At 50.0% G+C, this 26,700-nt stretch overlaps 1 protein-coding gene across 1 annotated transcript in view; it reads left to right on the plus strand.

The window, feature by feature from the left end:
- Positions 1–6,019: 6,019 nt before the first annotated feature.
- LOC128853843 (hydrocephalus-inducing protein homolog) overlaps positions 6,020–26,700 on the plus strand; it is a 33,190-nt gene continuing 12,509 nt past the window's right edge. The window contains exons 1-9 of the mRNA XM_054081833.1: positions 6,020–6,121; positions 7,634–7,759; positions 10,164–10,283; positions 11,113–11,247; positions 14,120–14,319; positions 16,650–16,774; positions 20,921–21,122; positions 23,634–23,817; positions 26,179–26,278. Of these exons, the coding sequence (XP_053937808.1) occupies positions 6,020–6,121; positions 7,634–7,759; positions 10,164–10,283; positions 11,113–11,247; positions 14,120–14,319; positions 16,650–16,774; positions 20,921–21,122; positions 23,634–23,817; positions 26,179–26,278 (1,294 nt within the window). The remainder of the gene's footprint in view (positions 6,122–7,633; positions 7,760–10,163; positions 10,284–11,112; positions 11,248–14,119; positions 14,320–16,649; positions 16,775–20,920; positions 21,123–23,633; positions 23,818–26,178; positions 26,279–26,700) is intronic.

A 26,700-nucleotide genomic window follows, 5' to 3' on the forward strand; every position in this document is an offset into this window, starting at 1 on the left:
GCACCTGCAGGACAAACAGATAATCCAGAGGAACATGGAGAGTCTGGAAAAGTGGGCCCGCATGAGGTTCAACAAGGCCAAGTGTCTTGAGACAAGCTGGAGACACAAAGACAAGCACAAATCCAGTTTGGCTAGAGAATGGTTTTTGGAGCATCCCTGAGGAGAAGGACTTGGGGTGCTGGGGGATGAGAAGCTCCACATGAGGAGACAATGTGTGCTCGCAGCCCAGAAAGCCAAACGGTGCCCTGGGCTGCATCCAAAACTTTGAGAGCAGCAGGGCCAGGGAGGGCATTCTTCCCATCTGCTCTGCTCTGGTGAGACCTCAGCTGGAGCCCTGTGTTGAGTTCTGGAGTCCTCAGCATGGGAAGGATATGGATCTGTTGGAGCGAGTTCAGAGGAGGCCACAAAGATGATCCAAAGGCTGGAGGACCTCTGCTATGAGGACAGGCTGAGAGAGTTGGGGTTGTGCAGCCTGGAGAACAGAAGGCTGTGGGGAGACCTTAGAGCAGTTTCCAGTAGGGAAAGGGGCTCCAGGAAAGCTGGGGAGGTACTCTTGCTCAGGTGACTGCAGGGACAGGATGAGGGGAAATGGTTTTGAGCTGAAAGAGGGGAGACTGAGATGAGATCTTAGGAAGAAATATTTTTCTGTGAGTGTGGGAAGGCCCTGGCCCAGGCTGCCCAGAGCAGTGGATGGCTCCCCCATCCCTGGAGGTGTTGCAGGCCAGGTTGGATGGGGCTTGGAGCAAGCGATCCAGTGGGAGGTGTCCTTGCCTATGGCAGGGGGGTGGAAATGGATGGGCTTTGAGGTCCTTCCAGCCCAAACAATTCCATGATTCTATGCCCATGACCTTGAATTCTCTCCAGCTGGCACAGCGCAGAGAAAGGCTGAGGAAGACTTAGATCAGAGCCTTCTGTACCTGAAGGATGCTCAGGAAGGCCTTGTGCTTGAGTGCTGCAAGGTTCATTGGTGAGCCACCACCCCCGGGTGCCTTCTTCTTTGGGACATCCTGGTCCCAGCATCTCACCCATAGGCACTGGAAGCAGGGGGATCTGATGGAGCTCTGTCCTGTATTGGCTTGCTGCACAACACCTGAAGGGCCGAAGCTCAATAAGGTGTCAGAGATCGGCTGTGTGGAGGAGGGGCAGCGTGGGTTGGTCAGGGCTGGTGGAACAGAGACAGCGAGTGTACAGGGTGCTGCCATGCCAGATCCTGCTTCAGGGACACCTGTCTGGGGCAGCTGGGACAACAGCTCTCTCCTGGCTGGGGCTGGGGAGGTCTTGGGGGGGATGCTCAGGAGTCTCTGTAGACACGGGGCCTCCTCTCAGCTCTGTTTGTTACCATCACAGCCCTTAGCCTGCAACAGAAGATAGTGACATCTTGGTCTGTTCCCTGGCTACACAGACCATCCTCATTGTGAACCGTCCAAGGCAGATGCCAAGAGCAAAGCGTGTTCTGCAAGCTGTGCGCTGCTGGGGCCTCTGAGCCAGGCAGAGGCACTGGTGGTGCCTGTAGGGAAAGAGGTCATGGAATCATAGAATCTCAGAATCATTGAAGACCTAAGCTCATCCAGCACAACCATCAGCACCACCTCACTGTGCCGGCTAAACCATGTCCAGAAGCACCACCTCTACGTGGCATGTTGGTGCTGTGTTCATGTTTGGTCTGGATGATCTTAGAGGTCTTTTCCAACCTGAAGGAGTCCATGATCTACACTCTGTCTGAACCCTTCCAGGGGTGGAGACTCCAGCACCTCCCTGTGCAGCCTCTCCCAGTGCTTCATCATTTTTTTCAATAAAGAAATTGCTCCCGATATCCAATCTAAATCTCCCCTGGTGCAACTTGAGGCCATTTCCCGTTGTCCTATTCCACGTTGCTTGGGTGAAGACATCAGCACCCACCTCCCCCTAACATCTTTTCAGGCAGTTGTAGATAGTGATGAGGTCTCCTGTCAGCCTCCTCCAGACCAAATAGCCCCAGGTCCTTCACCACTCCCACAACCCCTGGTCTCCAGACCCTTCCCAGCTCTGTTTCCCTTCTCTGGATGTGCTCTAGGCCCTCAATGTCCTTCTTGGAGTGAGGGGCCCAAAAGTGGACATGGAGGGGCTCTATCCAGAGGGAATCGTAGTTCCCCAACTCCCAGGGTCTGGGTTTGGGGTGAGGGGGGCTCTTTCCTGAGGGAACGGGTGGATCCACACACCCGTGCCTGCCCTGGATCCTGAGGGGATTTTAGGGGGTGTTCCCTCACGTGAACTCTCACACCTCCCATCCATCCCTCCTCTGCGTGCACCTGTATCATGGGTGGGGATGGGCAGGAAAAGGCAGGCGTGGAGGGAAAGGGGCGGTGCTGTTTTGTGGTGTTGTGGGGCGAGGGGTGTTTGTGTCCAGGAAAGAGATGTGTGGGTCTGGGAAAGGGCAGAGAAGAAGGGGAGGAGAGAGGGAAGATGTAGGGAGGGGAGAATGGTGGGAGGTCAGGGTTGTGGGGCGAGGGTGTGAGAGGAATGGGTGTGACTGAGGGAGTGATACTGACAATGCTGACAAATCAACTCTCTAAGACTCATTTTGGAGTTTTAGAAAGTGAACGCCCTTTATCAGACCTGGGCAACATGAGGAGTGATCTCCGTCGGTCACGTGCAGTGAGACAAAAGCTGGGGACAGAAGAGATTTCCCACTTAGATGCAGATGGATAAATTTTCTCTAGAAATCTTATGCATATTCTAGTTACTTCCCAAGGTCTAATTCTAATGTTATTATGAAACTCTTGCTCGTTTGGAGCTGGCTGCAGCTCTGCTTGACCTTGGATTTGAGACAGGAAAGATTCCAAATAGAGAGGATTACAGAAGAGACATCTGTTCAGCACAGATCATCCTTCACACAAGGTGTTATTGTCTTCAAAGAATGGGCAGTGTCTGGAATGAAGCAGAAACCATGCTCTCAGAGGGACATTCTGGGTAACATTCAAAACCCAATTGCTTAGACAAAACTGAACTGTAACGACTTAACTCTGAACTACTTGTATCAATGGGTTGAAAATAATCCAGGCCTCAGCATCTCCTGGGTGAGCGGCTGTCATCTCGCAGGACGGCACAGAGGGAAAGACTCCAGTTCACAGCGCGCTATGGGGTGAAGAATTGCTTCTCCTTCTCTGAGAACGCAGTGGAGTAAAGGACTCCACTCCCAGCACATTGTGTGGATAAAGATTCCACTTCCCAAGAGACTGAGGGTCTAGGGCTCTAAGTCACACGTGCGGTTTAGTGAAGTTCCAGATCACTGCACGCCATGGGATGAAGAACTCCAACTGCTGTCCTGCTGTGGGGTGACAAATTCCACTCCCAGCGTGACATGGATGGGAGGATTCCAGTTCTCAGCTGCTGTGGGGGGAAGGATGCCAGCACCCAGTGTGTCACTGGGGGATGGACTGCAGCTTCCAGCACACTTTGGGGTGAAGGACTCCATTCCCACCATGTTCACGGGGTGAAGACCCCCATGGTTCACCATGTGCTGTAGGTGAAGGACTCCAGATGCCAGTGTGCGGTGCAGTAAAGGGCTCCAGGTCACAACATGCTGCAGGGTCAAGTGGTCCAGGTCCCAGCATGCAGCACAGTGAGGGACTCCATCTCCCCGTGTGATGCAGGGTGAGGGACTCCAGCTCTGAGGACGCTGTGGAGTAAAGGACTTCAGCTCTAAGTATGACCGCTATAAGGTGAAGAGCTGCCCTTCCAGCCTGCTCTGGGGTGGACTCCAGCTCCCATCATGCTGTGAGATGAAGGACTCCAGCTCTTGGGGTGCCGTGGTACTGCAGCTTCCAGGCTGCTGTGGATTGGCAGAATTTAGCTCCAAAGATGCTGCAGGGTGAAGAAATGGAGCTCTCAAGATACTTTGGGGTGTAGGACCCATCTCCAAGCGTGCCACTTATTGAAGGACTCCAGTTTGCAGCGTGTTTTAGACTGATGGTCTCCCAGCATCGCTGCTTTGAGGGACTGTAGCTCTCAGCATGGCGTAAGGAAAAGGACTCAAGTGTGAGCAGGCTGTGGGGCAAGCGATGCAAGATCCCATCAAGCTGTAGGGTGATTCCAGGTCCCAGCATGGTGCAGGGCTGTGCGCTCCAGCTTCCAGTGTGCTGTGGAGTAAAGGACTTGGCTGCCAGGCTGCTACTGTGTGAAGGGCTCCATCTGTCAGCATGCCGTGGGGAGAAGGACAGCAGCACACAGTCTGCCATGGTGTTACGCACACTGAAGGACTTTTCACAGATGTGATTATTTGAGACTCTGATTTAGCAGCAGTTTAGAATTTACTGAAGTGGCTCATGGAATTAAAATAGCCAATACCTACTAACACTTAATCATCAGTTGATTAACAAAGCGATTTAAAGTTACTCAAGAATGTTTGCCCTAACTGCCGCAACTCCTGAGTCACAGAGTCTGCCATGGAGAGGTTCACGGCACTGGAAGATGGGGAAAAAGTTTTTAGCAAGACCTGTGCCAATAGGATAAAGGGTGATGGTTTAAAGTAAAGAGAAATTTTAGAGTGGATATCAGGAAGAAATGTTTTTCTGTGAGGGTGGTGAGGCACCGGCCAGGCTGCCCAGAGAAGTGGTGGCTGCCCCCATTCCTGGAGGTGTTCAAGGCCAGCTTTGGAAGGGACGGTAAGCAACCTGATCCAGTGGCAGGGGGGTTGAACCGGAGGACCTTCATGATCCTTTCCAGCCCAAACCTTTCCATGATTCTGTGATTCCTCTTACATCATAGAATCATAGAATCATAGAATAGATTGAAGGGCCCTTAAAGGATAAGGGATGAGAGAAGGTTTGTTGGTTGTGCTTTTTGTTCCCATCAAGTCCATCTGGTGAAAGATACCATTTTCTACTAAGGAAACTTATTCCACCTGTTGCAGAAAGCACTGCAACAGTTCAGACAGTGCAGAGAGAGGCTGGATGGGCCTCTCCATAATTCCAGTTCTGTGTGGAATGCGAGCCTTTGTGACTTTGCCTTATCCCAAATAGGTATTGCTGGACTTGCTTTGCGGATAGAAAAGTTGTCCCCCTGTGGTATCAGACCCCTTGCCTGGTCCTTGGCAGAGCTGCATTTAGATGAATGCAAATTTGTGACCTTCAGTGGTCTCCATGGTCCATCTTACGTGTTGCCTCTGACATGGGAGGGATTTTTTCTCTAAGAAGGAAAGAGTAAAATGTTTTGGGCTGGTCAAGGCAATGTGGAACGGTTTCCTCTCTGTGTCCTAGTTGGGAGTACCCCGTGCTGCTTTGCAAGGGGAAGTGGCAGGGCTGTTTCTGTGGAGGAGCCCAGGGGGGACACTCTGGGGGCAGGAGTGGAGCAGATACCTTGAGAGGAAGGGTGGGGGATGTGTTCCTTCCCGCTGCCCCACTCTTGGTTCTAGGACATTGCCCGGATATGATGGCTGTGGCTTCCAGAAATGCTGTAAGAGTGGCCCTGCAGGCTGTGAGATCAGAGTGTGAGATTCCTGCAGGCCCTGCTGGAGGTCCCAGTTTGTGTCCTGGGACTGCTCCTGGCTTTGCTGCTGCCTGGAGGCAGAGCCATGCTGGAAAGGCTGCAGAAATTGTGGCTGTTTCTGCTGACATCACCGTTTCTCAGCGTTTGCAGGACATGAGAGGTCCCAGACTTAGGACAGTCCTCATGTACCATCTTTCCTGACTGCAGATGGATTTCTTCCCAAGAAAGGGAGCTGTCACCAAGATTTCATCTGCTCCTGCTGTTTACTGCCACCTGAAATCCACCTTGGCTTCTGATGGCCTTGTTATCTTCCCCTCTGCTTTGGAGGTTTCCCCCCTGCTCTCGAGGCCTTATGTTTATTACAAAGCTGATCCGTCAGGAGCAGGGAATGTTTCTCTCACGGAGGATCTGCAAGAGATGTTAGGGGCTGTTTTATTTTGCTGGGTCTTTGATGTCTTGCTGGTTGCTGGGATGTGTGAAGGATGGGAAGAGGGTTAATTAAGAACCTCAGGTTAAGAACATCCCCAAAGAAAGCACCCAGCCTGGTGCAGCCATGGACTACTGTGCATTCCTGCTTCTCCGGGTGGGAGCTGATGGAGCTGCAATGTGCGGTGCAAGGACCATCAAAATAGACTTGCAGGCCTTGGGACGGTTGGTGAGGGAGGTGTGGGGAAGAAAATGGATGCCATATTCTTGGAGAGAGTTCTTTCCCCCTATGCACTGGGCTGGTGGGAGCTCCCTGCTGGAGCTGCGTAGGCATTTGCAGCTGTTTGGAGACCTGGGCTCTCGCCATGTGTTTGGGGTCTCCCTTCTGCTGAGCTGGCAGGCGCTGCACTGGATTGGGGGGAGCACAGGCAGGCACTGCTCCTCTGGGGGGACCAGGCAGGCACTCAGCATCCCTGGGTGCCCTCTGCCTCGTGTCTGCCATCGTGTTCCGTAGCCCCCGCCCCCCTCTCTGTGAGCTCTCTGCCCCGAGTGGTGTTGAGGCTCACCCGTTGCCCTGGGAACGAGGGCAGTAGCCCACTGGCAGTGAAGCTTGTGGGAGTGTGTCCCTGCATCCTCCAAGAAGTTGGTCCGAGTGGCGACTAGACTGCTCCAGGAGTGCTCGACACAGGTTGTCCAGCCTTGCCGCTTGCCCAAAAGAGGGGAAATAGCTCAGGGTTTTGCTTCCATGAATCTCAACCCTGCAGCTTTAACGTGTTCTGATTATGAAACAGGGTGGGGAGGGCTCCTGATCTTCACTAAGGAAGGGTGCCCAGCCTGGAGACACGGATAGCCTTTGTGTCTGCCATGAATGGGATTCTGGATTTTTGAAGTCCCCATTTTTTCTTCTTCCAGGTGACTTGAGACATGGCCGCTGGCAAGAATCCATTGGTCCATGGAGTCCACCAGAAGGGCTGATGGATTCCAGGGCAGAGTGGCAGTACCTCGTGGTCGGAAGCTGGTCAGAGCGGCAGAGAAACCTCTGGCTATAAGTACCTGCGTGTCCAGGTAGGAGCTGTGTTTCAGGCTGGGGACTTCCCCTGTGTCCCTCCTCTGCCCACCCCTCCCATTGTCCAGCAGTGCTATGAAGCCAGACACCAGCTCTCATCTCTGTGCTGCTGTGCTTCTGTTGGAGGTGGCTCTTGTGGGGCAGTGGGGTTTGGGATCTGCGCTGCTTCAGCACAAGTCCAGGGTCTTGCCTGAATATGCCACTGGAGCCAAATTAGATGAATGTCCTGGGAATTGTGCTGGAATAGCTGGAGCATGAGCGTGTGCTTCTATGCATCCTCTGTGGGTGGGCAGTATATCTGCTGTCCTGATGGCACGCTGGCCAGTGCCGCTCTGGCCATACTGGCCCTCCAGGAGGCAGGCGTGTGGCTCCTGCCAACTCTCTCCAAAGCTCACTGGCTCAGTCCAGCAAAACTAAAGAAACAAATGCCTGAAGAGCAGAGATCCCCAAAGGTGTCACATTGGATCGTAAAGGACAAGCTAATGGGACAGAGGCGCTTGGTTAGAGCACATGTATTCCACTCTGTACTATTAATTTACTGTCATTAACTATTTCAGCAGGGATCTTAGGGGATTCCAGGATGATCCTAGGGGCTGTGATCACAAATTATTCATCAGTGGCCACTTGCACAAGAAAAGCCTTTCTGAACCAATTTCTGTGTCTCTTGTGTTTCAGCCGACTCCCCCTGCCTTCAGGAAGGGGAATTCCCTCTCCATCGAGCAGAGTCTGGCTGGCACTTACGAGGTGAAGCTGCCCCGGATCACCCAGCTTGGAAGCAGGAGTGAAACCTGCCATGGAAAGGTAACCTTTTCCTGCCCTTTTCTCTGCTGTTTGATGAGAAACTTGCAGAGGATTCGTGCTTGTGCAGGCTTGCCTCCACCTCGTTCCAAGGCCTCAGTAACCATGTCCTGTTGTCCTGTCAAACTGCTGGGGACAGTGGATTCTTTCTGCGGGGGAAAGAAACATAGAGTCACTAGGTTGGAAATTACCCACTGGATCATCGAGTCCAACCATTCCTATCAATCCCTAAACCATGCCCCTCAGCACCTCATCCACCTGTCCTTTAAACACCTCCAGGGAAGGTGAATCAACCTCTTCCATGGGCAGCCTGTTCCAGTGCCCAATGACTCTTCCCGTGAAAATTTTTTTCCTAATGTCCAGCCTGAACCTCCTTTGGTGCAGCTTGAGGCCATTCCCTCTTGTCCTGTCCCCTGTCACTTGGGAGAAGAGCCCAGCTCCCTCCTCTCCGCAACCTCCTTTCAGGTAGTTTTAGAGAGCAATAAGGTCTCCCCTCAACCTCCTCTTCTCCAGGCTAAACAACCCCAGCTCTCTCAGGTGCTCCTCGTAAGACTTGTTCTCCAGCCCCTTCCTCAGCTTCGTTGCTCTTCTCAACATCCTTCTTGTGGTGAGGAGCCCAGAACTGAACACAGTATCTGAGGTGCGGCCTCACCAGCGCCGAGTACAGAGGGAGAATAACCTCCCTGGACCTGCTGGTCACACCATTTCTGATCCAAGCCAAGATGCCATTGGCCTTCTTGGCCACCTGGGCCACTGCTGGCTCATGTTCAGTCAGCTGTTAACCAACACCCCCAGGTCCTTCTCCTCCAGGCAGCTTTCTAGCCGGGCTTCTCCTGGTCTGTAGCTGCACAGGGTTGTTGTGCCCCAAGTGCAGGACCCGGCAGTTGGCCTTGTTAAACCTCCTGCCATTGGTCTCAGCCCATCGGTCCATCCTGTTCAGATCCCTTTGCAGAGACTCCCTACCCTCCATTTTTCCCTGGTGAACGTTGAGGTCCAGGTCTGTACTGGGCCAATACACATAACCCTCTGCTGGAGATTGATGGGTCCTGCTGGAGTCAGCTCCCATCTTAGCTCCCGTGCCTAAAGCACAGTGCTGGGAGAAGGCTGGGCAGGACACAGGGGCACAACCCTGTCAGTTTCCATCCTCCTGCTGAAACAGCCACCTCTTGCTCCGATGTGGTCACTGTCAAATGCCTGCAGTCCTGACTCTCTCAGCGGTGGCAGCTTTGGCCTCTGAAGGCTGTGGGCCCTGTGGTAATTCCTCAAGAGGAAACAAAACCAGTTGCATTAATAGTTTGTGTTGGATCAATGTGTAGGACCCTTCAAAGGGTGTTAGGTTGGTGGGCTGCAGGGTGCTGCCAGGCATGCAGGGGGTTCACCCTGGGCAGAGCGAGATGCACGTGCTCTACCTGGATCAGTGTGTTTAAAGCTGCTTTTCCCATGGGAGTGTAGTCCTTGGTAGGTGACTGAGGTGGGCTGTTGAGTGGAAAATTGCTGGCAACAGACCTGTAAGAAATGGGTTAAGGATTGCCCTGGACTGCACAGGAGGTTGTGAAAGCATCAGACGAGTGCACAAGGAACTGGCAGCATGCTGCAGGCACCGGCTTCAGTGGGATCAGGATCTCTGTGGAGGAACAGGAGACCTGCCTGTGCCTTTAGAGGGGGAACAGCACAGCTGCAAATGGGGAGCCAAAGCAGGGAGGAATTTTCTCAGAGTAATGCCTTTGTCAACACTTGCTGTTAGTGTATGTTTTCAGATGTGCTTCTGCCGTGGTATTACAGAAAACAGCAGTCATAGACTACAATAAAGCTCCCATCTAAAGCTTGTGGAAAAAAGAGATGCCAAGCCTAAACTCACTGAAATTGCCCAATAGTGCTGTGAGGAGCTGAATCTAATCACCATCCAGCATTCACCTCACTTGTCTTTTTCCTTAACACGAATGCCTTTTTCCTTAACCGGCATCTCCTGGGTGCTGGTTTCAAGGCTGTGTATCAAAATAGATATTGGGGGCTATGCGGGACTTGGTGCCTTGGTCTCAGAGTAAAGATTATCCCAAAATTGTTTCCCATGGAGTTTCACGTAGGTTCTTGGGTTTCACTTGCTCCTTGAGTGCTCTGGAGCTGTGCGACCACATCAGCACAGGGCTCAGCCAGAAGTAAGGGCTCATGCCTTGCATGTTTGGAGAAGGAAACCTCTTGGAGAAACACCTCCCAATGGAAGTTTTTAGCTTGAACCTGCTTCAGGTGGTCCAGAAACTGTTAATCAGCTCAGAACATGGGTGGGTGAGCTCCTGGTTCCCCAGAGTGTGCCATGCGGATATGCTCACCAGGAGACTGTACTGCACTGGAGGTCATGAATCTTCCTGCCAGCAGCTCAAATTCTCACTGCTCTGTGTTGTGTCTTCAGTCCTTAGCAGCTGACCGGGAGCAGAGCTTTCTCCAGCCTTTCCCATCGGAAGTTGTATTTCAGGACTTCGTTCCCTGTGAGGTCTATGAAAAGCTGCTGGTTCTGAGGAACAGTGACAAGGTAAGTGCTGGGATGTGGAGGTTTGGTGTTGTGCTGGAAGAGGAGAGTGATGCCATTCCCGTGCTGCACAGCACAGCGAGTTACCTGCTGCAGCACATACAGAATAAAAGGCATCACTACAAGCAGCGGAAACAGACTGACTTGGCAGAAGCAGTGGGAGGCCCTTAGGGGGAGTAAGGCACGTGCCATGAGCAAATGTGTGCCCTTAGGGGGCACTTTTGGGTCCTGCTTAAGCTTAATTCACTTCTGCTCAGGTTTTTCTAAGCCAATCTCCTTATTTCTGAGGTTCTCTCTGTTTTCCCGTGTTCCTCATTTTATTTTTCTTCAGCATGTTTTCATTCCCAGTAAGCCCACAGTGTCTGTGGTCTCCTTCTCTTTCTGCTCTGCCTGCGTGGCTCTGTAGCACAAGGCTTGACTGCCCCATTCACAGCTGGTCTTTTAGAATGGAGTTTCTTCCTTGCCCCAGGATAACAAATACTGTTTAGCTTTCAGAGGTTGCTTTTCCCCTCTGGAGGCATGACTGTGTGGATGCAGGCAGGCACAAGCAAGCAGGTTCTTTGGGCTGGTTGATGACGTGATTGTGTCTATGTACTGCTGGTGTCTTCCCTGCTTGGCACTTCCTTCCCAGTGGGGCATTGCCTGGCTGCCTCTTCCCTAGAGCTCTTTGCCCAGGCAGAAGGGATCCAAGTCCGCTACTGTGTGGTCTGTACATTTCCAGAGTGAAAGGTGCTTCGGAAGGGTGGCTGAGGAAGGATGTCACTGGGGTATGGCCAGGTGTCTTCTCCTCATATTTCCATGAGTAATAAATTATTTCATGTCTTTCCTGCAGGTTCCTCAGCTGGTGAAGGTCATCATGGAACGCTCACCGTATTTCAAGTTGGTGATCCCCAGTGGTGTGTACCGTAAGATACCACCTGGCCTGACTGCAACTTTCCGCATCCTTTTCACCCCTGAGGAGAACAAGGTGAGATTGGAGGCCCAAGTTGGTGCCTTCAATGGAAGCTGAACCTGTAGGGCTGGATCCGGAACAGGGCACCTGGTGTGGGTTTTAAGGAATTGTCCTGGTTTCAGCGGGTTGGGACTAGATCTAGAACAGGGGGAAACTCTTTCCCCATGGTGAAGATGATGCTCTCATAGGCTGAGACTCCTAAATGTTTCAGATTGTTTTTCTCCTTCAGCACTGGGACATTTATGTAATGTCTGCTGGCTTCAGGGATGAGAGAGTCTGCTGCCTGTGGTGGGGTGGCCTCTGGAGGTGTTGGTTTCTAGTTTTTGTCCATTGCTGCATCTTTATAGGTTTGCTCCACTAATGATAAACGCAGACGTCTGTTTAAAAGTGACCTGTAATTTAGAGGACCCAAAGTGAGCCTGATCAGGGCGGGGACCACCGCCTTGAACCCTGGAGCCACTTTTATGTCCATAAGTGTTGGACTAAGCAGTGAGACAGCTGAAAACGGTGCCTCAAGCCGTCACTGGTTTTGCACACTGTTACATCCCACAGCCTGCTGCGAGCTCTGCTCCAAGCTGTGGCCAGGCAGAATGCCTGACATGGTGCTGCAGCCACTGCAGCAGGGACTGGCAGGCTGTGCTTTCCCTCCCTGCGGTTCCTTGAGCCTTCATGAGGGAAAGTGCACACGGGCAGTGCGCACACCAAGGAGGGGTGTTGATAAGATGTTTAGCCATCTCTCTACTCAGTGCTCTGGGTTTAATTGTTGTGGAAAATACTAAAGAAACAGATGCAGAGAGCTTTTCTCTTTCCCATCTGGCAGCCGCTTCCCTCCATCACCCTGGGCTGGAGCAGAGATGGTGCTTTTTATACCCTCTGTTTCCAAGCCTTGCAGCTGTACTCTCCCCGAGCATACTTGCCTACCTGCGATCCAGCTGCAAGTCTAGGGGAGAGGGAGCGCTGTGCCTGTGACAGGGAGGCAGCCTGGCACAGACACTCTGAGCTCCAGGTGTCCTCAGCTCTGCAGGATGTTACTGTGCTGCCAGCGGCTTTGAGATGTCCACCTGGAAGAGCATGTGTAGGAATAAACAGGCAGGCACAATCTACAGGCAGGCACATCACCGAGAGCCTGAGGGCAGCAGTCTTGCTGTGCCTGTGTCTTCGTAAGCGTTATTGCAGTTGCTCTGTCCGCTGGCACCTATTCCACGCCAAACGTGTCGTGCTTTTGCTCAGAGGTTTGACCATCAGTGCTGTGGTCCTGGCATGTCTGATCCTCCGTGCTGTGATGTGAGGGGTCAATGCTGTTCTCTGGAAGCTCGTTAATACAGAAGGGTTTAGTACAGGGCATGGAAGGGAAGAAGCACCTCAGGGAAACAAAACCAGGCAGCATCCTGCTATCTCTTAGCATGGCTCTGTTGGAGGGATAACTTTGAGTCAGTAGATGTTTCTGCAGCAGTCCAGAGGTGCGAGATCTCTTTAGATGTACCTGTTGGCTCATCTTTCACTTGCTGTTTAGATTTGGTTTAACATCCACAAACAACATCCCTATGATTAACTTAGTTAGTATTTAGGGTAAAAATTATGCTGGCCTAGGGCAGTTCTCTGAGCAACCAAGTGACACAAGAGCTTAATCTCACTGAGGAAGGCATTACCAAGTACACTGGTACCTTTAAAATATGATTTATTAATGATAAATAATGTTCATTTTTGGGGTGGGAGATGTAAATCGGTGCTCTTCCTTTTACTTCCCTCAAATACCTCTGTTTGCTGAAGTTTCTTATTCTCTTTACCTCCCCACTGATCTGAAGCTACTTGCATCCTCCTCTGCCTACCTGGCATCTGGAAGGGAGAGATAATAAAGAAATATGGCATGCCGAGAGCTGATAAGGCATGCAGCTTTCAGCTGGATTTACAAAGCCTTTGTTACAGTAGTGTGGCCAAAATAACAAAAGAAGCAAATAGCATTGTTCCTGTGCTGGTGCAGTCTGAGGAGCTGAGCAGTCCAGGGCATGAAGTACCCAGAGAATCGGTGCTTTAAGTTTGTGTGGGCTGCCCACGGCTTTTATTTTAGAGGATTTAGGCTGTAAAATGGAGTACAGAATTGCTTATTCAGAAATACCTGCTGAAAATGAAACACTCTCCTGAAATGTGATATTCAGTTATGTGGGTCTCGTGCTGCAGTTCCTTCCTGGTATTTTGCCTTCTGAATATAAGAATCTGAAACCTTTCTGACATTTCCAGTGTGACTATTTGAATTGTCTAGAAAAAAAATGTCCTCCTTTATTCTTTCTGCACCTTGGATGTGACAGTGCCTGTTACTTCAGCCTTAAACCCCAGCCGAGCAGGCGGATGGTGGGTGCTGGGTGTTTGCCGTTGTGTTTGAGCAGTTATCGTGTCCAGCTTGTTCAGTATTTCACCAGGGACTGACCGTCAATTGTGCATGTGACAAAGTCTTTGAATGTGAGCCTGAGCATCCGCTTCCGAGCTTCAGTGATGTTGTTGCGCTGCTGGGACAGGAGCCAGTGCTGTGGCACAGCTGGGTTCTTAGTCATGCTTTTGATAGTCTGCAGTGGGGATTGAAGCAGGTTCTTTTTACTGCTGTAATCCCCTACATGGAATCAGTCTGGTTGGATGCCTCAGAATCAAAGCATCAGTTAGATTTGTCTGGTTCTGCCAGCTTGCTGTGAGAGCAGGTGGATCCATGGGGTTGTTTCTTCCTTGCAAGAGAACCACCCTGTGCAAGTCCTGCTGCTGGAATGAAAGGTCATTAAGGTAAAAGGTGCTGTTGTGCTATTGAGTGCTGTGGCTGCAGTCTTAGAAACAGTAGGTTTCCCTCTGCCATGGGGATGGTGCCAAATGGCTGATGCTGAGACTGTTTCTTTCCCCACAGGATTATTTCCACCAGCTCACCTGCATTGCAGGAAAGGAAAAGCTTATTGTGCCGATCCGAGCTATAGGTGCTCGACCTGTCCTGGACTTCCCTGACCAGCTGCACTTCTCCGTCTGTCCAGTCAACTACAGCACCGAGAAAACACTGCTCATTCGTAACGTCGGTAATCGGGAGGCCCACTACCGCATCAGCACTCAGAGGTAACGGAGCTTGTCTCTTCGGTGCAAAACGCTGTTGTATGATAATGTAGTTGGTGAACAGCTACAGAAAGTATCCAGAGCATCTGAGCTGCTGTGTTGCTGTGGCTGGAAATGGGCAGGACATGGGCTCTGCTGTTCCTTACAGTGTTTTAAACAGGATGCAGCTCCTGACAAAACACTGCAAGCTCCAGTGAAGGTTTATACTGCAGTGACGCCTCCAACACAGCATCCAGCAAGGCTGATTCTGTTAGATTGAAAGGGAAAAGGTAGGAAGGTACCTTGGCTGCCTTTGGGCTGTCTGAGTTGCTGCATTGCAGTGACAGCTCTGTGAGCTCGGTTCAGGCAGACCAAACGCTGTGTTCAGAAGGGGGCAAGCTCTGGGATGGTGGAGGAGACATTTCAGAATGTGTCAGCAGCTGTGTCTGTGTTAGCAAGTGCAACCAGTGATGGGCGATCAAAGCAGTTGGTATTGAGGCCCTGAAAATAAGACCGTGTCATCCAGGAGCTTTATTTTGCAGTAGATTTGGTCTGGTCCCTGGGACCAAGTATTCTTAAGCAGAATGAGCTCCTAAGTGGAGATGAGCAGGCACTGGCTTTAAAACTGCACTGCAGCCCCAGAGAGGACTGCTAACGAGTGTGCAGGCAGAAGATGCAGCAAGTACATGGTGCACAGATTGAGGGCCTTTTTTCCAGAGTTTTATCTCTACCAGATGTCCTGGAATGTGCTAGAATATGTTTGTAGCCAGCTTGCAACCTCCTGGCCGTCAGCACGTTCTGAAATGCTTACAAACCATTGCCAGGCAAACCACGGACCCCATTGTCTGGGGGCCATGCACACAAGTTCTTCCCATGGTGCCCCCATCAAATGCCTGGCGTGAGTTGTGTTGTAGGCAGCCCGCTTTGCTCCTTTTGGCCTCAGAAGGCCGTCACCAGTTTTCCAGTTTGCAGATCTGGAGACGATAATGCTTCGCTGACACCACGTCTGCAAGGAAACCAGTTCAGTTGGCTGGTAGTGAGTAGAGAGTTGCTTGGTCCCAGAGGTCTTGTAGTATGAGCTGAGGTCGGGGCTGCAGCAAAGACCCGCTGTCTGCTGGGGCCAGCTGAGTGACCTCAGTTTCTTTCCCAGGAAAAGAGGGCTCAAAAGAGGACCTGACTTTTCTCCCATGAACCGTGAGGGTGCAAGAGAAGCTTCCCCCAGAGCCCAACAAGGCTGTTGAAGCAGGCTTCTCGGATGCTCTTTGAGTAGGCTGCTGCTTTTCACTGTTGGAAATACATAGGCAGGAACTTGTAAATCACTCTACAGTTTTCCTCCAGGTTTTCCAGATCTCGTTGTCACCACCAAAATAAATAGCCAGGAAATGTCTGGCAATGTGCTTATCAGCTACTGACTGATGCAGCATGTGGTGAATCTTGCTTGACAGACATTGGAAGAGTTTCTGAACTGCTTTGTATTTCAGTCCTGCTTTGCCTTAACGAAATTAAAATTTGCCTTAATGAAATTAAAATTTGAAATTTCAAACAAAAGGTTTAAATAAGCAGCATTTTATTCTAATTAGGTTCCTTTCATTCAGCTTTCTGTTTGAATACTCTGAAGTTTCTGTGTTTCTGCTCCCTGAGCCAAGCAAACAGTTCCCGAGCTTGGATAACAGCCCCGAGTCCCAGAGTGTGTTGCTTGGGAATACAGAGAAATAACCGTTAAACTCGCCTCGATAGGCTCCTGGTAATGGTGCTTCATTTAGCTCAGATTTAATCATTCAGGCTGTAAATTGGATTCTCCTTTTATCTCTCGTATCCGTGATGTGGTGTCTCTCTAATCTGCATCGCACTCCTTCAGATTTTTGTGATCGTTCCTTGCTCAGAGCAGCTTCCATTGCAATGCTGATAAAACTGTCCCATTCTTAGGCTCAGCTGGGCTGTTTTCAAGGTAAAAAATGAATGCTGCAAATTAAACTGCAATTATTCTCTGGTCTTCAAGGAAAGCAGTCAGAGTCAAGTTGCGTGTGCAAACAGCTCTCAGCACTTCTGTGCTCTTCAAAAACCATTCCTGATCATATTGCTTGCGGGCGGGCTCTTGAGCCTCACTGCAGAGAGCTGGATGGAGAGTATGGGAAAATGAGGTTGTTTTACACCGTAGGATCTTCTGAAAGGCTGGAGCCCTTCAGAAAGGAGGGTCAATAGCTTGGTTTCTGATTCTGGATGTTGCGGGTTTCTGAGGACTGTGGTTTGATTGCTCCTTTCTTGCACAGTTGAGCTGAAGTGAACGGGGCTGCAAAAGGCATATAGTCCCCAAGTCTCCCACAACAGTGCTGATATCTCTCTTTGTGTTGCAGCCCTTTCTCTGTTAGTCCCTCCGCTGGGAACCTTGGGGTTGGTGAAGCCACACAAGTAACGGTGGAGTTTCACCCAGTGAAGACGGGGGATCATTCCGGGTCCCTGATAGTTCACTATGACACAGGTAAGTGCCGAGCATTGCTGCACCCTCTCAGTGTCCTTTGACAGAGCCTCTGTCCTTTGAAACAGAGCCCTTTCTAAACAGGATAATGTTAAGCTTGCTTTGCAAACCGCTCCTAAAGCTTTTTCTTTCAAAACCTCTGCATGTTTCAGTGCCACAAAGAAGCAGATGAGAGGCAAAAGCTGTGTCCTCCTGTGTGTGCTGTGTCACTGTGTGTTGGCCCATCCTTGGGGATCTTGGTTATTTTTAAATGAACCAGGGATTAAGAAGGAGAGCCGGGAATAACAGAGGCATTATCTCTCTAACTTTGAAATGCAAATAATAAAAGGCTGCTGAAATAAATTGCTAAAGTGAAACAGAAACATTTAATCAATCAGTCTTAAAAGCAGCTGCTTCTTGCAGGCGTAGAGCAGGGCACCAGGCAATGTCACCCAGCCTTGCGTGGCTGCTTTGTCCCGCACTAAGTCAGTCTCCTTGTGACTCGCTTACAAAAAGCAGCTGCGTTGCTCTTTCAGAGCTACCAACAGACTGCTTATTATGAAAGAGCAAATGAGCCATTTGGGAGGTATTTTCCATGCTTTGCTCTGTATCTGTGCTGTTCTAGACTACTATCATTGCCGTTCATCGCCTGAACATCAGGTGATGGTAGCAGAAAGGGTTTCTGAAGCCTGCATGCCAAGCACACCTTCTGATATGGAAAAGGGGCTGCACTCAGGAATGCTTGAAGGTCTGGTCATGGCTTGGCCCTTCCCAGGCAGCTTTTAGTGCACCCCATGTGGTTGTAGGAGAGTAACTTCATGGAGTTAGGTCTCATTTAAATCAAGTCAGTATTCATAAAGCTTAGATATTCTTGCACTTCTCAAGTGTGATGCCCAGGCTGGCACAACAAACCCAGTTTGCAGTCATAGCATTCACTGTAACCTGACAGCATTGCACAATCTCAGCATGGGAGGGTGAGCTTTGCTCAGGGACACCAGGTTGAGGAGATGTGTGACAGCTTCCCTGACCTGTGGCAAAAAAACCCACCAGTCCCATAGCACCCAGCAACAGTAACACGTGTGGCAGATGCTCCGTGCAAGTAAAGGAAGCTACTAGAGACAGGTGCTGCTAGAGAGATGCAGGGAATTGTGGAAGGAAAGCTGTCTGCTCAGAGATCCCTAAAGCCTGTCTCCCATTAGATTCCTGTCCCCAAGAAGCACCTACAGTGGTATTGTGGGTGATCTTCAAGGTGGAAGGCCAGATTCTGTGCTTGTTTGTGCGTGCCTGCTGTGTCCACGCAGCCCTGTGACAAGGTTCTACACTGCGCTTCTAGTTCTACAGTGTGCTTCTGTTGTGGGTGCTGAAAGTCCTCTGTGCCAGTTCTTGTCATTGGTCACTGCATCCCTGGGGATCCCTTTGTCAGCACAGGGAAATTCAGTAATTAGCAGAACCTCACTGAACTTGTGCTTGGCTGACCCTGTATACTCAGATGCTTTTGCTGCTGTTGGTCGTAAGTGTAATTATGCAGATAATTTTCTTTCAGCGGCCCTGCAGGGCTGTAATGCAGAAGCAAAAGGCTGGGGCCATGGCTATGCTGGCAGCAAATGGAGATGACAGTAGCAGGAGTGAAACAATTACTCATGACAGATGGATGGGTAGGAGCAATAACAGCCTTCTGAGCGAAGAGCTCTGCTCTCCGTGTATTCTCAGCAAGAAAGTAGCAGGGCCTGTCCCTCTTCTGCTGCTTTATAGAAGGGATGAGAGCAAGGCAGAGTCTTCCAATAGGCTGGGCAAACAAAATGAATCTTGCTTTCCGTGCTGCCCAGATATTCCAAATTTGAATGTCATGCACTCCTAGAAATCTATAAAATCTAAATTCAGCAAAGAGGGTGTGGCAGGGATATAGTAAAAATACCCCCCAGTGAAGACAAAATGAGTGGGGCACAGTTCTCTTTTATTCAGTCTGATCCATCTGCCTACCAGCTTCCTACTCTTCAGAGCAGTAGTTGGTGAAGGAAGGTACCGGCTGTTGAGCACTAAGAAAGTGTTCTTCATAAAACCCCAAATCTGTTTGGAAGTCTTGTTCAAGGGTTTGCTCATCCATTCATGGAGCTTTACTTTCAGGCAAACCAGAATTCCTTCTATTTAATAACAGTTTAGCCTGCTCTGAAAACTATTCCCTCTTGCAGCAGAATGATCATGTAGCATTAGAAGAATCCAGAAAGGTGTTATAGCTCTTCTGTAAATTCCCCTTTAAAATGTTTTTCCTTCAGAATAAGACCAGAAAGAATAGAATCATAGAATGGTAGAATGGTAGAATCCTAGAATAGTTTGGGTTGGAAGGGACCTTAAAGATCATCTAGTTCCAACCCCCTTGCCTTGGGCAGGGCCACCCTACTAGATCAGGCTGCCCAAAGCCTCAAGCTTCAAGACAGTAAAATTTGTGATGTGCTAACAACCCTGCATCCATAGCCATGCAGATGGATGCTGGAATAAAGCACAGTGCTGTTTCTGCTGTGTCAGAGCATCATTCAGGAGCGCACAACCCAAACCAGCTGCTCCACCTCTGTATCAAAAGTCTGGCTTTTAACTTCAAGTTCCGGCATTGCTTCATTTGGGTTGCAAAGCGCGCTGTGCCCTGCCATCTGCAGGGAAGTTCTCAGGAGCACCTAAGGATGAGAGAGCTGGCAGCGTGTGATAGGATCGTGTTGTGTAAATAATGATAGGGCAGAGAGGTTCAAATTCAGTAAAGGGGCTTCCACAAGAACCAAGCATCCCAAACACCACCCCATGGATATTGCCCTGTCAAGTGGTTCTAAATCACGGTTACAGTACGGAGATGTTTTTTAAACTTAACCAACCAAGAATCTAAACTGTGACACACATCTAACTTGGTTCCCGAGACATGAAGTCTGCAGCTGCCCTTGGCCAGCCCTGACAGCTCCGTTTTCTGTGTGAGCTCATCTGCCTGGCGAACAGATCTGTGGCTTCCCCTGCCTCATGGGCAGCTGTGCGCGCTCTGCTGTACCGAGTGGTTTGTGGGTTTAGGTATTCAGTATGTCAGATGCTTCTTTCTGTGGCTGAAGGTACTCTGGAAAACCCTCCAGCCTTCAAAAGAGCCCTCAAAGCCTGAAGGTAGAGGCATAAGTATGGCTGCATTCCCAGCTCCTCTCCAGGAGAGCAGCCACAGCGATGCTCAGCAAAACGTGTGGAAACAGGCAGTGCGTCTCCTTTTCCTCCCCCGGAGTTAGCAGTTTTCTGTGATGGGGGCTTTAGTCTCATGTTTATTTCATAGTTTCTCATGGGTTTATCTTCAAAGGGTTTGTCTGGTTGCTCTCTGGATTTACAGCTGTCAGCCTCTACAGCTTCCTGTGGCAAAATGTTCCAAAGGAAGGAATATTCCCTGGAAAAGTAGTACGGCTTTTGTGTAATTTCTGACTAATAACATTATTTCAGGCCCTCGAGTTCCTCTTTTATGACAAATCACGACAATTTTTTCCTTCTTCACATTTTCCAGGCCATTCCTGCTTTCACAAACCTCTCCCATCTATCTTCCATATGATTTCTTGGTTCAGGAATCTTATTCAGTCTTCACATAGAAGCTGCTCCATACTTTTAGTTGTACTTCCTGCCCTTCTCTATTTCATTTCAAAGACTTCAGCTTGTTTTGCGAGGTCAGAACTGTACCCAAGGTTTCAAGACCCACGTGGCCGTAGATTTAGACAGGGAGGTGATGACAGCTTTCATGGTGTTTTATTTTGTAGTTGTTCCTAGCATTGTTTGTAGTCCGCATCATTGTAGAGCATTAGGGTGAATGCTGACTGGAGTGGGATTCCTCAGTCACCTGAATTACCTCAATCCAGAATTCATTGTGACCTGAGTGGGATAGCAACCTACAGGCCACCTGGGGACATCTGAAAAATCTCACTGCCAGCAGTGTCAGCTTGGGGATAAATTTCTACAAACACACCCAGAAATAAGGTGCTTTAGGTTGTGTCCAGGACATCCTCATGCTGTCCACCCACAGCCATAGGGATATGATAAATGTATTGATCTGTGGAGATGTTAGACTGCCAAAGAGCCGTAACGCTTCCTTCTGCGAATGGTGGTTATCCCTGTTGTAGTATCAGCAAGTGGGGTGAGCAAAGACTCTCCTGTGCTTTGTTTCAGGTGAAGATACCCACACAAGCCTTTATGGAGCGGCTGTAGATGTCAACATCAGGCTGGAGAGGAGGTCCTTGACAATTGAGAAGACTTACCTCACTCTGGAAAACCGCGGCACTGTGGTCATCCACAATCGGAGTGGAATCACTGCCCACTTCCAGTGGAAGGCTTTTGTTACTCAGGAAGAGGAGGATAAGCGGAAGCTGAGGTTTGTTTGGAAGACTCCTTTCAGTTGGATATTGTGTGCAAGGATAAAAGTAACGTGTGGCCTCATAGGGGTGTCGGTGCTCTGGAATGTTTTAGGGCAAGTAAAGCATCCACGGTGTCAGGGGATGTCACTGACCTTCAGGGTAACGGAGCTCAGCACTTCCCATTCCAGTCCCACCCGAGCTCCAGCTGAGGATGCTGTTTTGGGGCAAAAGTGTGATTACAGTGACTGGGTTGCAAATTTGATTTTTTTGTGGGAGCAGAGGACCACTGAGGTCCAGAGATCCCTGGGCTACAGAGGGTCCACAAGGCTGAGGAAGCATCAGTATTTGTTACCTGGGACTTTAACGTAGCTGCAGGGAACAACTGTTGTGATGATAAGTGCGGATGCTTCCATTCCAGCTTTGATAAGGCGGCAACTACTTTCCAGGCAGGGTGCAGGGCAGAGTGCTTTGGCCCAGAAAGCTGAGGCCATCCTGCTGTGGGATGTTGAATTGTATTCCACTGTCCTGGTTTCCAGCAGAATGATGTGTTTCTGCCCTTCCTCGGAGCCTGAGGAGAGTTTGGAGGTGGAGGGTTCTGTGGGGAAGGTAGGACAGCACAGGACTGGGAAGTGCATTTGGGCTTCAGCAGTCCATGTCCTTGTGGTGATGAGAGATCATAGAATCATAGAATCATAGAATAGTTTGGGTTGGAAGAGACCTTAAAGGTCATCTAGTTCCAACCCCTCTGCCATGGGCAGAGACATCCCAGTAAATCAGGCTGCCCAACGCCCCACCCAGCCTGGCCTTGAACACCTCCAGGGGTGGGGCAGCCACAACTTCCCTTGGCAATCTGTTCCAGTGTCTCACCACTGTCATGGTAAAGAAATTCTTCCTAACGTCTAGTCTAAATCTGCCCCTCTCCAGTTTTGGCCCATTCCCCCTCATCCTATCCCCAGAAGCCTTTATGAATAGTCCCTCTCCAGCTTTCTTGTAGGCCCCTCTCAGGTACTGGAAGATCACTATATGATCTCCTCAGAGCCTTCTCTTCTCCTGTCCTCATACGGAAGGTGCTCCAGCCCTCCAATCATTTTTTTAGCCCTCCTCTGGACCCATTCCAACAGCTCCATATCCTACTTACATTGAGGATTCCAGAACTGGACACAGTAATCCAGATGAGGTTTCACAAGAGAGGAATAGAAGGGCAGAATGCCCTCCTTTGCTCTGCTGGCCACGCTTCTTTTGATGTAGCCCAGGATATGACTGGCCTTCTGGGCTGCAAGCGCACATTGCCGGCTTGTGTCGAGCTTCTCATCGACCAACACCCCCAAGTCCTTCTCTGCAGGGCTCCTCTCAATCACTTCATCTTCCATCATGTACTGAAATCGGGGATTGCCCTGACCCAGGTGTCTTAAGAGAAAATCTCATGACCTTCTCTCGATACTTCCCTGGACCATTCGTTTTGCCAGTTTATGTCCTGGACACTGACCAGGAGGTTTTGTTCTTCCTTACTTGCAATCTTAGGGGTGGCCATAGCTCCAGGGCCACTGTCCTGCTCTCAGAGAAGCTTTTGAGGTCTTGGAGCAGGGAAGACTTCTTTGTGGATGGAGGCAGTGTGAGACCCTGCACTGGGATGTGACCCAAAATGACCTGGATAGTTAGAAGGTCTACCCAGGGATTTGCTCCATCTCCCTCCTGCAAGGCTTTTTGGGATTTCAAGATGGAATTATTGCCTGTTGATGGAGGTTGAGTTGGAAGTTGCTTATCTCAGTGGCTGGAATCCTTCCTCATGCATAGCACTGCAGGTCAGCCCTAAAGAAGCATTTCCCGTTGCACCCTGCCGGAGTGAGCCAATGTGAGGATTTTTGGTGCTGGTGACAGCATTTGGCCGCAGCTCTGTCTGCGTGCAGCTTGCAATGTCCACGACTGTAGTACCTTTCTAACTGCATTTGAATTTAGCTGGGTGGTGATTGCTGTCTTGTGCGTAGTGCATCTGCTGCACATGGAGCTTTCCGTTCATCCCCCAGAGTTGTCCCCTGCTGGTTCTCCATGGCCAGGGGACTGGAGAGGGAAGGGAGGACAGCAGTGATTCAGCTGGGAAGCAGCTGCTGTGCAGCAATGCTCCCTCCTCCTCTTGATTGTGATCTATGAATATTAAAATTATTTCTGCTATGACTGCCAAGTACAGGAGAGATCAGCTGTGTCAAAGCTTTGCAGAGGAGGCCAAAAAGGAAAAAGAGAAGGTGTTTCAAGGCTAGGCTTAAACCACCTTTCAGCCAAGTTGCTCTCTCAAGGGCTGTTTGCCCGCAGAAAAACTCTTCGTCGCTTCTAAGTGTGAAGTAAAACTTCCTGCCTTGCCAGAGGACAGCAAGTGGCAGTCAGATCTCTTTGAAAGCCCGTGGTGCAGGGTCAGCCCCTTGCTGAGCTGCTGCTGTTCCTACTCGAGTGCATTGCTGCCCGTGTGGTTACACGATGGTCTCTGCAAAGAAGTTGCTCATTAAATTATCTGCTTGGTTTGTCTCTCCCCACAGGCTGTGCCAGAGGCTGCGCAGCAGGGAGGATGACATGTTGGATTGTTTTCTCAAGGAGTGCTTGGAGTTCTCCAGTCTCCGAGAATGCCGTCCTCTTCTCTCCGGCAACGTCCGGAACCAGAGTGCGAAAGGGCAAGGAGACCGCACGCTTTTCTCCAGTGATATTTTCACCATTGATCCAGTGGTAAGCGATGCCTTAGAACTTCCCTTCCTTCTCCTCTTCCCCTCTTCCCTAATGAGGTCATTTGGCAGATCCCGCATTAGCTGATGGAATGTGCCGAGAAAGACTTCAGGAGAGCTTGTTACAAAAAGCATTTCTGAACTATTGGCTCTTGGCAGGTGGTGAGAGCTGCCTAAAGCCAAAGTCTGCTGCAAAGGCTATAAATTAAGACCACTTAAGTGTCCTTACTGTATTTAGAGGTATCAGTTGCTGTGCGGAAGGCCACGCCTTATACGTCGTGTATGGGTGTTCGAGCACTTTTAGTTCACATGTTGACCTGAAAAATGAGATGGTCAGTGGAAATGAAGCCAAATTCAAGCCAGGTGTAATCATGGAAATACCACTCACTTCATGCAACCTGGACAAAAGCCTGGCAGGTTCCAATGGACTTTTTGAGTTCTATTGCACATAGGTACAGAAAATAGTTTGCTTTTCTGTTTACACAAGCAAAGTCCCATGTCCTTCATTCAAGCAGAGCCCTGATTCTGAGTATTTGCGTGGTCTGAGGGGAAGAATGCCTGCTGCCTAGCAGTACAAAATCCCTCCTTATCTTGAAGTAGATGCTAGAATAATCATAACCTCTTCTTCCTTTTAAAATAGGTGAAATGGGGTTTCTTTTCCCCCTTTTGGCAGGGGATCATGTTTTCTTTGGTCATCCTTGTAAGGCTGAGAGCCACCTATGTCAGCATAATGGCAGTTTCATGCCACTGTAGCTGACAGCAGCATGATGTGATCATGGGAGCGGCAGGAATCTTGTAGAACGTGGGAGTTGTTCAGCTGAGCACTAAGAGCATCCTGTAGCGTGTCAGAGCTGGTTCTGGAGAGTGTCCCAGGGGTCCTGCTTCATTACAGTCAGACTATGTGTCCACAAGTTGTTTAACCTGCTCATGAGCTCCTGAAGTGCACTGAGGCGCAGTCCCACAGCACCGAGTCCTGGTACTCCATGTCATGATGGCCTTGCAGCACCCCTGTGACACCCAAAGGCTCTGATATCCAGCACGCTGACTGTGGGTTGCAGGCTGATCCCCCAGTTTGCTTTCTAAAGCAAGTGTGTTGTCGTGTCATAAGGCTTCATCTTCATCCAGTTACTTCCTGGATCGAAACATGAAGTATGTTTGATCTGGCGAATGTGTTTGCTCTAGGTTTTGAGAGGGATCCAGGTGACTTTATGCTTTCAGGCTTCTCTTTTCTTCATGTCGTGGTCATTGTTGGTGTTGGCAACGGTTTCTTCTACCTGTTCTTCCCTCTCTTCTGTCGACTCGGAGCAGACTGTGCCTTAGGGAATTATTTGCAGCTGCAGCCCAATAACACCCTGTGTCAGAGCTCGGTGGTTTCTGTGCGGATGGCCCTCTGAGCTGTCAGCGCTGAATCAATGGAGAGAGTTACAGTCATTTAATATTTATGCTGCAGGAGTGCTGGAGGCTCCCATCAGTTCAAGACTTCTGAAGAAGGCACTGAGGTTGCCCAGCAGCAAGCAGAGTCAAAGCCTCACTTGGAGGGCAGAAAAATAGGACTATTGTTTTTGTTTCCTTCTGAATTCCTCATTCCTGGTACAGGAGCATTACAGTTGCCAGAGGTGCATATATTGATGTCAACAATGCATAAAGAGACATTTGTAAGGCCAGGGCTTGAGGGGATACAAGCAGTTATTTAAACCGGTTGCAAGAAGTGAGTGAGAGCCTTTACAAGGCAGGGCTATCTCTGAAACTGCGCAGCAAGGCTCTGCAGGCCTGAACACCAGTGCTGGGATGCAGTGTGGGAGAGAAGCAGAGGGAGAAGAGCTTGAGGAAGCAGAAGACAACTGCAAACAGACTGCTAGCATGGTGCAAACTTAAAACCTGAGCAAGAGTATGTCAAGGAAAAGAGCTTTCTTGTTGAAAGAGGTGTGGAAGTGTAAGCAAACGCCATCTCTTCTTGTTTGAGCATATGTTCATGGGAACAGGAACGTGTGCGCCTTGCAGAGAGAAACAAGGTGCATGAGACACTCTACTCCTTTCTCAGGTCATCTGTCAGCTGGAAGAGCCTGTGTGCTGGCTGACTGCTCCTGGCACAGGGCAGAAGCAGCCATGGGTGGGAAGGAGCCTGCTCTCCATTGATCCGCAGCAGGAGGGCTTGTTCTGCTGGGTGCCAATTGCTGTGGCTCACTTGGGTACATTGTGCACTTCTGTATACATGCAAGAAAAGGGTGGAAGAGGCAGCACCTTTGTAACTGAGAGTGGAAAAATCCATTAGATTTGCTAATTTTTTTCTGATCTGATTTCTGGGACTGAAAAGAAGAAATGTAACATTTGAAGATAAATGATCTGCTGTCTGCTTCTGTTTTAGGAAGGAGATGTCTTGCCAAATTCTTCAGTTGTAATTAATGTGATCTTTAAACCCCAAGAAGCCAGAGTCTACAAACAAATGGTCTACTGTGACATCTCAGGTATGGCTCCTTGGTCTCCTCTCAGGCACAGGGAAGGCGAGGCACGAGCAGTCTTCCAGCCCACTCTGCTCACGTGTAATTGCTAGGAAGGGTCAGTGGCCAGCAGGGCCGTGCTGGCATGTGCCCACCGTCCCTGCAGTTTCCAAGTAGCCCTCAGGATACCTGGAGATCCCTCAGGATACCTTGAGAACTCATCTGGAATACTGTGTCCAGTTCTGGAATCCGCAGTGTAAGAAGGATATGGAGCTGTTGGAACGGGTCCAGAGAAAGGCTACAAAGATGGTTGGAGGGCTGGAGCACCTTCCCTGTGGGGACAGGCTGAGAGAGTTGGGCTTATTCAGCCTGGAGAAGGATCTGAGGAGATCTTATAGCAACCTTCCAGTACCTGAAGGGGCTACAGGAAAGCTGGAGAGGGGCTTCTC

Source organism: Cuculus canorus, chromosome 16 (assembly GCF_017976375.1).
Source record: "Cuculus canorus isolate bCucCan1 chromosome 16, bCucCan1.pri, whole genome shotgun sequence".
NCBI classification, from domain to species: Eukaryota; Metazoa; Chordata; class Aves; order Cuculiformes; family Cuculidae; genus Cuculus; species Cuculus canorus.